Source organism: Alosa sapidissima, chromosome 11, assembly GCF_018492685.1.
Source record: "Alosa sapidissima isolate fAloSap1 chromosome 11, fAloSap1.pri, whole genome shotgun sequence".
NCBI lineage: Eukaryota > Metazoa > Chordata > Actinopteri > Clupeiformes > Clupeidae > Alosa > Alosa sapidissima.
In genome coordinates this window covers 30,252,850-30,266,383 of record NC_055967.1, presented here as the reverse complement: position 1 = coordinate 30,266,383, position 13,534 = coordinate 30,252,850, and the positions used below count along the sequence as shown (strand labels likewise).

General features: G+C 44.5%; 2 protein-coding genes across 2 annotated transcripts in view; one reads left to right on the top strand and one right to left on the bottom strand.

Moving 5' to 3' along the window:
* si:dkeyp-19e1.3 (USP6 N-terminal-like protein) overlaps positions 1-5,499 on the top strand; it is a 29,795-nt gene extending 24,296 nt beyond the window's left edge. The window contains 3 exon segments of the mRNA XM_042110011.1: positions 379-478; positions 2,064-2,216; positions 2,972-5,499. Coding sequence (XP_041965945.1) covers positions 379-478; positions 2,064-2,216; positions 2,972-4,212 — 1,494 coding nt within the window. The 3' untranslated portion in view covers positions 4,213-5,499.
* Positions 5,500-5,632: 133 nt separating this feature from the next.
* Positions 5,633-13,100, bottom strand: uevld (UEV and lactate/malate dehyrogenase domains). Its single transcript, XM_042110012.1, has 12 exons — positions 12,945-13,100; positions 12,456-12,540; positions 12,190-12,255; positions 11,884-12,047; positions 11,540-11,681; positions 10,923-11,011; positions 10,654-10,759; positions 9,877-10,047; positions 9,219-9,392; positions 8,423-8,510; positions 7,755-7,878; positions 5,633-7,051 (listed from the first exon to the last, which is right to left on the bottom strand). Exons 1-12 carry the CDS (start codon positions 12,984-12,986, stop codon positions 6,887-6,889), a joined length of 1,416 nt encoding a protein of 471 aa, XP_041965946.1. The 5' UTR covers positions 12,987-13,100; the 3' UTR covers positions 5,633-6,886.
* Positions 13,101-13,534: the final 434 nt, after the last annotated feature.

Sequence of the window (13,534 nt, the reverse complement as noted above, 5' to 3'; positions counted from 1 at the left end):
CGAAGGCGGTTTGTCTCCAAGGGAAAGAAATGACCTTATGCTAGTCTAAGTCACCATGGTGACCAAAGGCAAAAGGAATGCTTTCAGCATCTCTAATAATAGAATTGCGCTGAAATGGGCTAAGTGTTACCACACACACACACACACACACACAAACATGCTGTTTATTTTCATAAGGACAGGAAGTTCTTAGGTGGAGCCTTATTAACACCATTGCAAATCGCTGTCATTCATCATTGTTGCGCATACCAGCTGTGTACACCACTGTGAATTGCTCTATTTATTTGTTTTATTTACTGAGACTGTTGAGTGTCCTCAGTAGAGACTGACTGTTGAGTGTCCGTCCCTCCACCCCCACCCCCACCCTTCTCTCCGTAGACCCCGATCACACTGACCCTTCGTCTGTGGGACATCTACATCCTGGAGGGGGAGCGGGTCCTCACGGCCATGGCCTACACAGCCCTCAAGCTGCACAAGAGTGAGTGTCTGAGGTCACCCAAGCAGCCCTGCCAGAGAGGGACTGGCTGCTCACTGACGTTTGTGAGAACCATGGTCACAGCAGAGGGGTGACTTGTTGCTGTTGCTATGTGGTGGTGGCATGTATTTATAGCCAATTGGAAACCATTGACTGGATATATACTGTAATATAGATGCTATGTCCAGTTCTATATATGATATATGAAACTGAGAGAGGATGTACAAGAATATTTTAGGTACTCATGTGGGAAAGATTTATTTTATTGATGATGGGGGGGAAAAAGACAAAGGAGATCAATGAAGCAATTCGATATCCAATCTCCATTGTCCAATCAGCAAATCAATGTCCAAATATATGTTCATTTAACTTGGGTCCCATCAATGTCCAATCTATGTCCACTTACTCGGTCTGGTTTTCTGCACATGGATTAAGCATAGTCCAAGTCCTGAAGAGAACTTCAGTGAAGATCTCCACTGAAAAAGTGCTTTTGGTGGTGGGCTAGGCTTATTCCATGTCTGGGTAACTGGCCCTTTATGTTTTAACACATTCAGTTGTGATCAGTGGATTGGTTGTTGATTGAATTCATGATTCACAGGTATAATTCAAGGTTGTTTTGACTGATGCAATCTGTTGTATTGCAGTGATCAGGGATGGGCATTTATGATACATGTATTTGAAATTTGTTTTTCTCATTTGTATTTTATTGGGTTGAAAAAAATGGCTTGTATTTTGTATCAAAATACTTAGGGGTGTGTTTTTGTAGTTTAAAAATACTGCCAAATATTTTTGATAACCAATTCTTTTGGTAATGTGATGACATCATAAAAGTGCAAAACAATGATTGTAGCCTGACTGGTGCTGACCAGTTGTGATCGGCTGTGACCCTGTGCAAGATGAGTAATATGTAGGTTGCTCACACACACAATACACCCCCCCGTCTCACACAAACCTCAAGTTTCTTGAGAACTTTAATTATATCAGTTTTTTTCTTGAGAACTTTAATCATCGGAACACATGGAACCGCTTATGTGGTTTCCCTACAACATAACTCAAAAAGTTGCTTCATGTATCACCTTGCGGTAGAAAATTCTGGAATTGTTCAAAAAGAGTCAGTAGTCAGTCAGAAATCTCAGAGAGCTTTATTCACGGCACCAGAGACTCGCGTCATGTTGCTAAAAGGCAATCCATAAGGATGTATCCCCTAACAACGACATCCGTAGAATCTCACTAAGATTAACCTGGCCGCAGTAAATAAGACCAGGGTGCTAGTTTTCTGAGAGTGGGTCCGACAGATTTCTCTCCCAAGGCCCATACAGAAGCAGCATGCTTTCACGAACACCTTGAACAGGCATTCCACAGATGTTAGCCACAAATCATCATCTCAGTTTCTGAGTGGCTACTGTATTTTGTACTTTATTTTAAAATTATTTGATATTTTATTTTAAAATAAATGTTGATGTTTTTTTGCCCATCCCTGGCAGTCATACAGTTGGTTTAATCTGTTGTGCTTTAGCTAAATATGATATCTGAGGAAATGTAATTGGTCGGATGTAATGTGCTGATTCGGATTGATGTGATTGGTCAGAGCGTCTGCTGAAGATGAACCTTGAGGACCTGCGGGAGTTCCTGCAGGAGGAGATTGCCACCTCGTACTGCGTCAGCGATGACCTGGTCATCGAGCAGCTGCAGGCCTCCATGTCCGAGCTGCGCAAGATGAAGCTGGACCTGCCTCCACCAGGTACACACACACACATATACATACATACATACATACACATACACATAAACATATGCATACAAACACACACACACACAGTCACTACATGCAACTAACAGAGAAGTAGACTTAGGCTGCCCCTATTCCTCACACTTCACATATAAGTACTCTTTTGATCCCTGCATTTATCCCAATCTGTGAATTAGTGAAACACACACAGCACAGTGAGGTGAAGCACACACTAATACCGGCGCAGTGAGCTGCCTGCAACAACAGCGGCGCTCGGGGAGCAGTGAGGGGTTAGGTGCCTTGCTCAAGGGCACTTCAGCCGTGGCCTACCGGTCGGGGTTCGAACCAGCAACCTTCCGGTTACAAGTCCAAAGCGCTAACCAGTAGGCCACGTCTGCCCCATATGTTGCATAGACACAGGTTCCTGTTTATTAGAATAAATAGGCTCTAGTTCTAGCTAGCAATAATCACATTCTGCTAATGATTTGCTGATGTCAGCATCATCAGTATGTGTGAGCTCACTCAGTAACAAGCCCATAATCTTATATATTATTATATTATTATATATAAAACAGTTCCATTAGCTAATATGGCTAATGGTACTGTAAATACATGACTTGGCTTTGTTTTGTTAGGATTAAGCCATGGGCTCTTCTATTAGAAGCTTTACCAATTGCTCTGTTAGCTTTGAGTTACCTCTGAGAGTTCACATAGCGTAGGCGGTTTCATAATAATCATGGTTGAGTCATGTTTTTTGATATCCGCAGCAAAGGGAGATGAGCAGCCAAAGAGGCCGCTGGGTCAGGAGCGGCCAGTGCTACTGACCCCAGTACAGCCCCAGGACGTCATCTCCCCGGACAAAACCCCCTCTCCCGTCTCCCAGTCGGAGCCCAGGACCCTGGGGCATGCGGAACCCCCACCCTTGCCCTCGCCGGACGCTGTGCTCGTGCACAGCCAGTCCCCGCCGACGCCGGAGGAACAGCCGAGTGTGGCTCCGCCACCAAGCAGCAGTAGTACGGTGACCGTCAGTGGACGAAACGAAGCGAAGGGTCAGGGGGATGGGGGCACCGTCGCGGCTCCGGAGTGGCCGCCGCCTCCCTGCCAGCCCCCGGAGCCGGACAGGCGCAGCGTGGACTCGCTCAACCTCCCGGACCTGCCGCCGCCACCTCCACTGTACAGCGACGAGCCGCAGCCCCCAGGGCGGCCGTCTGCCGTCTGCCCGGGCGGCTTCCCCGGCGCGCCCGAGCCGCTGGCGCTGATCCTGGAGGAGCCGGGCGCCCGCATCGCACTCCAGCCGCCCCGCTTTCCCATGAGCCTCGGCGTGCCCTCGCCCATGGGCGACCGCCGGCCCTCCAACACGTCGCAGTACGACAACCTCTCGGAGGGCGAGCCGCGGGCCGACACAGAGGACGAGGAGGAGGAGGACCGCTACCTGCAGAGGCTCCTGGAGCAGGCGGCCGGCCTGGCCCACAGCCCCAGCTCAGGTGCGGGCTCCAGGCAGCAGCAAGCACGGAGCCGCGGCCCGCCTCCACCCCCACCCGCCAGAGACCTCTCCTCTTACACTCTCCCCCCGCCCCCGCCCAGCTTCTGTGTCCCAGACAAGCCCCCCACCCCACCTCCAGGATTCCGCACCCCTACGCCCCCCCACCTGCCCCAGGAGCTGGAGTACCAGGGCCAGGACAGCTGGGTCACTCCGGACTCCGTGTTCCCCTTGCCACCACCCTGCTTTGCTGACCGCCTCTCCCTGACCCCAACGCCGCCGCCTCCACCCTCCACCACCTCTCCCAGACCCTGTGTCCACTCCGCCAGCAGAGAGGCCCTCCGGCTGGGGGCTATGGGCCACCGCGGGTCCCCCTCCTCAGGGCTGCGAATGCCCCCGGGGCCTCCACCCGCCTCCCTGAAACCCACCGTACAACCCCCAGGTGCCCGCGCAGCACTCACACCCGACACGGACTTCTACCGCCTGCACGCGACCACCCACCAGCTACCAAAGTCGGTGACCTTCTAGGAGCCATACTAGTCTTACCACCAATGACCCTTCCTTTACTTTTCATGTGTATTTATACTGTTTTAGCTATTCAGTATGTTCTGCAAAATTTGGTAGACAGCAAAAAGAGAAGTGTTTTGTTTTAGTTTTTATGAACATTTTCTTACTTGGGGATCAAACGTTTTATAAATATTTTTCATTCAGAAGCTGGACTTGTATGAAGGGCATATTTAATTTTAAGTTGTATGTGTGTTTGTAGAGAGTTTGAAATTATTGTGTGTGTGTGTGAGTATGTGTGTCCTTGAATGCAAAGAAAGGTCATGAATGCTTAACCTATGCTTAAGTGTTAGTATGAGTGAACTCCCTTAAGCAGTATTAATACAAGAAGCACCGAGAAATCACTTCTCCACTCTATCAGGCTGTATTGAATCCAACAAGGCACTCCTGTTTGAAGCCCTAACTGGTCATCTCCAGAAATGCCCCCCACTTCCTCTGCCCACCAGCCTGGTGCTGTGTGAGTAGGTTCACCGATGTCCTCCCAGTGTCCACAGCCTGCCATGCCCGTATTAGCAGACGCTAGCGGCTCTGCTGTTTGTCACGCATATCGTCATGGAAGTCGCACCTTTTAAATGTGCACCACCACGCACACACACTCGCACAACCACGCAGAAACTAATCTGTTATCACTTCCTGTTTGCTAGTGTGTTGGCTATGAGCAATACTTCCTGAGTTCTGCAGTCATCCTCTTTTTTTTGTTTTCGTTTGAAATTGTAAATGTAACATTTTTCTAGTCTTGGCTTTGTTTTGATATTACAGTGAGCTTTATTAAAAAAGGAATACTATAAGCCAAATGTAAATAGGATGGTGGTCATATATATATATATATATATGAGAAGACACTTTTCGATATCGTACTGAACTAAGGCGTCAACCAGGGGATGTCCCAGTAGTGTGTAGATGGGTGTCTGCTGTGCTCACGCTACCATTATATCAGATGTCCGACAGGAGTGTAACAGCCAAGTGCCATTTCTGAAGCAATAGCGCCACCTGGAGGAGGCATCATTTATTGGTGTTCTGAATTTCATGTTTTTTTTTTTTTGTTCTCATGAAGGTCATATAATGCTTTATTAATTTATAATGTTGTCTGTTTTTTATATTTCTTTTCTACTCATGTTTGTGTTTTGTGTACAGGAAGTATTTAAGTTTTCAGCACGAGTGTCTCAGGTGCATCCTCTTGTTAAGGAGAGGAACCAACCCAAAGGCTGTTGAATGGTGTGATATCACATTAGAAAAAAAGAGAAAGCTTTACTTCTGTGTGTGCTTGCTGTGTGTTCTTACAGCGTTTTTTACTTGTGTGTGTGTGTATATATATATATATATATATATATATATATATATATACACACATACACACACATTCATCTGACACAGTTTACAATCATAAAATGTATATATTTTATTGGCATGTCTCATATATTGCTTTGGAATTTCCCCAGTTTCTCTGCCTGGTAAAAACATGATCTCTGACGACAGTCTCTTAAGACCATATACTATATTGCCTCTTATAAACTAGCTGAGACTTCCATCAGAGTGTATTAGACAATCATTGTATATCAACTCTTGACAATTACGCCACCCTCCACCACCAAAATATATATCAGCAGGTTCTGTACCAGACTCACCTCTTGTTAAGATCTGAGCATTTCATTGACCAGACTGAAAGGCCCAATAATGTATCACATTAACTTTAACTTAAACTAGACAAAAACACATACTGGACTGCTTAATAAACAGTAATGTGAAGGCCACAACCCGTGTTGCCAGACAAGGTAAAAACACGTTGACTAAAGGTAGTGTTAGTAACGGCTAAATGCCAAAACACATTTACAAAGCATGATGGGACATTTACAAAATAAATTGTTGCATGTAAACATTTAAAATAGGAGTGTGGAGTCTTTGGAGTTAGTTATAGCTCTGGGCGTGTTGAACATGCACATTAGGCTACTGTAAAAGTGCAAAGTTACAGCATCTTGTGTTTAAGGCAAAATATTGAGCTTTACATATAAATACATTTTTAATAGTGCAGGCATAATTAAATATACATGGGCACAGTGCCAACTGGGGTTCAGGCACAATGAAATAGGCACACTAAAAACACCGCAATGACTCCAGTTACTTCAGTTCACCTGTGATCCATCTGTGCATATCTACGCAATTACTCCAGACTGCTGGTGTCCGTCAACACAGTCAGCCGCCCTTTGAGGGACCTGAGCGATTGTGTGTGTGTGTGTGTGTGTGTGGAACCCATTAATCCCTTGCTATCCCAAGTGAACTACTACAGTGGTGGATAGCCAGGGGCATGTTTCCCAAAACCATAGTAATTTCCCATTGCCAACCAACTAAGTTGCAAACAGGTTAGCAACTATGGTTTTGGGAAACACCCCAGAGTGGGAGTGTTGAAAGAGCTGGGTTGTTGATGAAGTAATAGAGTGAAGTCCTATCAATCCTTCAATAACGTCAGAAATCCTTAAGGGTGCCACAGGGAAGAAAGGGATGAGGCCTTAGGGTGGGTGAGGGGGTTCTGAGGCCTTAGGGTGGGTGAGGGGTTTCTGAGGCCTTAGGGTGGGTGAGGGGTTTCTGAGGCCTTAGGGTTGGTGAGGGGTTCTGAGGTCTTAGGGTGGGTGTAGGGGGGTTGTTAGAGCTTGAGCTGGGACATGAGGCTGTCCAGTGATGAGACGCTCATCTTCAGCTTGCTGTCGTCCTCCTGGCCCAGGGTGACCCCAGCCAGCCGAGTGGAACCAGAGGCACCCAACACACAGGGCAGGCTGAGGAACACCGCTGCACTGATGCCACCCCAGCCCTGACCAAACACACACACACACACACACACACACACACACACAATAAAACATTTAACTCATGGACAATAAAAAAATATATACAAAACACAACCACACAGCATAAAACATACAAACTAGACATTAAACATTTAGGCACCCATACATATACACACACACAATATACAATTTATATGAATACACAAACAATACTAGCTAACATAATATACAAAACATTACATTATTCATGGATGCACACACAAATCACAAACACACACACACGTAACACACAACCATGCAAATACAAACAGAGAGCACAGGTTTGATATCAATAGGTGCAGTATATGAGGATATAGATCTCACTACCACTGCTGCCAGGTCAAAGATAATGGGATTTAAACATCCTATAAGTTTGGCCTGGTGGGTTTAATACTGCTATACAATCCATCAGACTGTACATATATGCTTTGATTTAACTGGCATTAAACAAATGTCAGCTTGAAAATGGAATTTTAAAAACAGGTGCCATCTCTGTGTGATAGTGCATGTCACTGAGCTAGAAAATGTGCTTGCTCAAAGGCCTGCTTGCACCCTGACCTGGTTTGTTACATCAAGTGCTTTCTTAGTACATCAAAGCAAACACACGCAAGCATTTGACCTTTTCCCCAACCATCTGAAGCAAAAAAGGTGGTCAGAGGTGAGACCATGAGGGGGATTTGAGAGTACCTGAGCCAGAGTGGTGACAGAGTGGGTCTTCTTCTGGTCAGTAATGATGCTGTGGGTGATGTCAGCGACTGATAGCGCCATTGACCATGACCTCTGTCCTTTCCCCTTCAGCAACTCAAACCCTCTATGGGCAGAAAAAAAAATGATATGACCATATGATCATCATTGGGCTGTGATGTAGTGGTGATAGCAAGCATTGGCATTCAAAAAATGGTGGGCTTGAGTTCTATACCCGAATACTGCTAGTTCCTGTTGCTTTAGATAAAAAGCTACAGTACAATTACTTTTCTTTTACTTGACCTCACTTGTACTACTCACTAGCAGTCTCATAAGGACTCATTTTAGCTTGTGCATTGCAGAATAACAATCACTTTATTCATCAAGTGCACAGCGTACGTAGTAATATGATTTGGTGATGCGGGTACAGTGAAACAACAATAGAATAAGAGAGAAAAACAACGCTGACCATAAATAACTGACTGAAACATTAAACAGTACTGAGAATACTATATACAAACATATGCAACCCTGTAATCTTACACAAGTCATGCATTTGTTTCTGCCACTGCTGTTTGTTTCATTATTTGTTTGTTTGCAGTTACATACTCTTCGTGCACAGCAATGCTGATATGAAGGTGCATTTCAGGCTTAAATTCCTTAGTAGTTACCTGTCAATCAGTGGCTTGGTTGAGTTAGACACAGGACGGAGTTCAGGGTGCACGCCAAAACCAGTGGTCAAATTACTCCACACACCCACTGCAAACACAACAGCACATTAGACAGTCATCTGAGGGGTACTCCCTCACTATGTGGCATAGTGACAAAATTGGGTAAGTTAATTCAGGGGGTATGTAGTAACCCTCTTAACAGATCAATTCTACTGCTTATATTTGCTAGGAAAACGAAGCAATAAGGCTCTTCTATTATAGCCTGGTTCCGCCCTCCTACGTACTTTTGCTCAATTTTCATTTTCCTTCAGTACATCGTCTGGGATTTGGGTATATTCGCGGGTTTTCTCAGGCCAAATTTTACCTGTCCAATCAGCGAACAGAGGGGGTGGCTGAGAACGATGACGTTGAGGTTGTGCGCTAGTTTGAGCATAACATACGTCACGACCAAACATTAGCGATTGGTTATGGCAGATCCAGAGTGGCTCTGGGCAGATCCAATAGTTTTAAACTTCAACAGAGTACTCGCCTTCAAGGAAGTTAACGCTTGGCAATGGAAAGTGGCCAGACTCTCTATACATTATGCACTTCAGGAGTCTGGTAGGACCAGGCTACTTCTATTAGGCAGTTTGTCAATAAACCATGGAATTGGTCCATATACAGTATAGTCCAGCAGGGGAAAGGGATTTTTTTTTAAACTCGTATTCAAAATGGCCACCAAACGAACCCCATGTGACATTGGTTGACCTTGGCAACATCAACATTCTTAACTAGACCCCATTAGGAGTCTCCTCACCCTTGTTGTCAGACATCTCACCGATCACCCACGGCTGTCTGCCTGTGCTGTTGGCCACCAGAGTCACGTTGAAGATGTGCGCGAGGCGCTCCGACTCCAAGTTGCAGCCCGCACCAATGACATGGGTGGGGGGAAGCCCGCTCTGCCTCCACGCCACGTGAGTCATGATCTCCACTGTGTCCAGACACAGGGGCCAGTCAGTCAGGCAGGCAGATTCCAGAAAACAAGCAAGACTAAGGAATAACTCAACTCACTGCAAACAGAACATGGCAACTAATACTTTGTACGAATATGGTTGTCACACATTAAGCTAATGTTGTCCTATGATATCAATCATATACACACATATGTTTGTTTGTACTGAACAACCAGATATGCAGCTAAATGTATATAAGATTAAGGTTAAGGTCACTTTATTAGGTCTCCCAAGGGAGAAATTGGTTTCGGATAAGGATAAAGGCTGCCACAACCAATACTAAATAAAACATAGGACACAGCACATGTAATACAAATAGATTAATCTTCAGCCAAACCCATGTCAGAAACCCATGCCCTTCTGCTGCCCTATGAGTAGAGGAATGGGCTGTGACTATAGGGTTGTGACCAAAGATTCTAGAGCGCTACGTGCTCCGTTCTAGAATCTTTGGTTGTGACTGACCTGGCTGGGAGGCGATAAGGAGCACAGCGTTGGGGCTGAGGCGGGCCAGGCCTGGGATGATGGCCCTGTACATGTCCACATTAGTCTGCACCACGCCAGCATAGGTCTGCTCGTTGCTCCACGCGTTCGCAGTAACTACCACCACCTTGGAGCCAGCGGAGGCTGACAGGTCTGCCAGAGCAGGAGATAAACAAGTAAACAAACAACGTAAACACATCAGAGGGGTATATTATGATATTATCAGAAGGGTACATTATGATATTATCTGAGGGGTACATTATGAAACAAGATGTGGTATGTTGAATCTAAAGCCCGACGTGCGTTCAAATTGGACAAGCAGAGGCAAAATTCCATGGCTATTGCCTTGTTGCTTGCCAGTTTGCTTACAGTCAAAAGCGAACAAGTGGCAATTTTTACATAACAACGTTCAGATTTAAAAGTTCAAAGAAAACAAAGTCCGCCAGCAACGTTCACCTCTATTTTCACGTTTGAACGTACAGTACTTCAGGCTTAGTGCTTAACATCCCACTAACCATGTTTTGCCGTCGATGTTCAACAAGCTGCCAGCTTCCACAGCCCTTACAGTGGCCTACATAGTGATGCAAACCCACATTCATGGATGGCATCTTGAGAATGCGTTTTAGTTCTAAATGACCGGGCAGAAACTGTACTTGATTGTGTGTGCAAAATGAAGGGGCAGAAAGAGTACAAGATGTGATGGCCCAAAATGCCACAGTATACTGGATGTGTTCAATATCTAGTTGCCGACAACAGTACCTTTGGAAACTTCCACTTTAGGCAAATTGAAGATCTCTAGATCCATTGTCCCACTTTTTGAGGAGCTTTCTGGAATGTCAATCAAAACCAGTTTGTCCACACCTCCCTGGAAAAAAAGACGCAAAGGGTTTACTGACAATGAGTCTTTAGGAATTTCTTTGAATGATTGCCACGCACACTTAATGCAAAAGGGTCTACTCCTATTTTGATTTCTATATCCTATTTCTATTTAGACCCTAGGAGTCAGCTGATAAATGAATGCCACTGACCTTAGCCATGATACTCAATACAGTGGCCATCCCAAGGTCTCCACTTCCGATTACTGTGACTTTACTGACGGAGTCTAATCGGTCTCCACCTGTGGAGGAAAACAAAATAGGCCATCTGAACTTCTGTTTGAATTCAGGGTAGCTCCCAAGAAGACATGTATAGACTCTAATAAGGTACAGAAACAGAGAGTGCTACAGAAACAGAGAGTGCTACAGAAACATTGTGGATTGTATGTTAAACAACTGGGTCATTCTTACTGTTGTATATTAAAGGAGAATTCTGGCGATTTTTCACATAGATCTCTCTTCCTCAAGGTCACCAAGTACTGTTGGTACGAAAAAAATGAAAACAATCGGTTCTATCTAGCTGTAGTTACTGCAGCCAACAGCTAGAACTGTCAGGCAGCTACAGCGCTACACTCTGGGGGGATGAACATGGGGGCTCATAAACATGCCCCCAGAGTGTATCAACAATCATTTTGTTTTCGTACCGACAGTACTCGGTGACCTCGAGAAACAGAGATCTATGTGAAAAATTGCTGAAAATCTCCTTTAACACACTATATCAAATTTGTTGACACAGACAAGTGTGAAGTACAATGCATCTGTCTCCTAACCGTCATGCATTTTGAGCTTGGAGACGTAAGCAAGCAGGTCATTGGGGTCTTCGGCCTCTCCAGAGGGCTTGGTGCTCAGCGGTGGATCCTCCTCAAACTTGGCAATCATCTGTGCCAGTAGCCCATTCACAGATGTCTTGGGCTTAGGGCAAAAATATCACCAATCAGACAAAATCGATGATTGTAACATTTGTTTCATGCATAACAAGATCAATTTAAGTTTTTCACATCACATCACATCACTACACACACACTTCTCTCATTACAATATCTAGGCATTTGTTATTCTTCACTCAGTTAAGCAAAATTGCATAGACCATCATGTCGATCTCAGCATCTCTTACATGGTCCCAGTTGGACAACGATGGAAGGTGTATTCGGCCCCGTGCGTCCACGTGCCGCCCCTCTCGAATCACCATGTTTGCCGTGGGCCTCAGCATACACACCGGGGGAGTGAAAGGGAATGACTCTAGCAGCCACATCAGGATGGGAAGGTTGTATGATCGGCCTGATGACACCAGAGGAATCACAACCACACACATAATCACAAATGTCTCCCAAGTGCAATGGGTTTCACTGGGTTTGTTTTACAGTACAGAACTTGTCTTTTACTTGAATCATTTTCTACAAGATCCTGTATAGTTTCTCACCTTCATATTTTACCGGGATGTTGCCAACCACTTTCAGCAGGTCTTTTTGCAATCTGTCAGTGGATACTAAGACGGACATAAAATCAAAGCATGATAATTCAATTAATTTGCTGAGCAGTGTTGAATGGAAGGGAGCCAATTCCTTAGTCTATCCATCTTCACTTTTACAGAATCCTCTGAGAATCCGTATTCACTGTTAGCATACTGGTTGAACTTGCCTATGGCTTGCTGCGGCACCTAAGATGGTTTACAATAATGACACTTACCGAAAGACCCAACGTGAATATCCATGTCAGGGTGAACCCGGTGTACTTTCTGAAGCTCCTCAATAGCACTATCGTGAAATTTGTACTGCAAATGGAAGTAACGATGAGGTTAAAATGACAATGGTTTTGTAATTCTGCTAATAGGCTACGCACACTAACGTCACAACTCTACCACTAGACTGTGGTGTGTAGTTGACAACCAAGGTTAAATTAAAATATTTAGGTAGTTGGCCACGTAACTGAAGACTTTATGGAATAACATTACAAGTAGCAATCCAGTTATAAACATAGCATGCTAGGCTGTGAAGAATCTAGTTTAACCGGTAACGTTAGTTTGAACAAGCGATTTACGGAAAGCCCAAACTCATGACCGAAACCAGGATAAAAAAGACTTAACTATCATATAATACGCTTTCGTTTATTACATTAACTAACGTTATGGCTAAAAAAAAACAGTTTATGTCAACAAATTCTGAGAATTGAACAAACCTTTGAAAGTATCTTTTTCACTGGTTCCGAATTTAGATCCATGATTGTACACCAGTAATTTGATTGTCGGTGTTCCAAACCTTACAAAAATAAATCTCTAAACTTTCGCAGAAGCCCTGTACGCGCGGCTAGCTGTCAGAAACTGGAAAACTTCCGTAAACTTAAATGAACGCCCCATATCTACGGTGCACCGTAAGGCGAGAAAATATTCACACTGCTGTGGACTATATACAAATACATCCACTATTGACATACAAGTTAAATGATCAATTATTAATCCAATATTCACTGATCAACTTATACATTAATCAAATGCAAGCCAATCTTCCCATTACATTTTCCATTATGGGAAGATTGCATAATTGCAAGCCAATCTTCCCATTACATTCCACTACAATCAAACTGTACTGATTTTTACATGTCTGTGAATTTTTAAGTTCAGATTAAATTGTTTAAAACAAATCCTTCTCCTGCATATCTCAGGGGGTGTATTACTAAGCAAAGTTACTGGCTTACCCAGGTAATTTAGGAATAACTGATACTTACTTAGATAACACTATAGAAACAGAACCTGTTCAGTGCAGTGTACT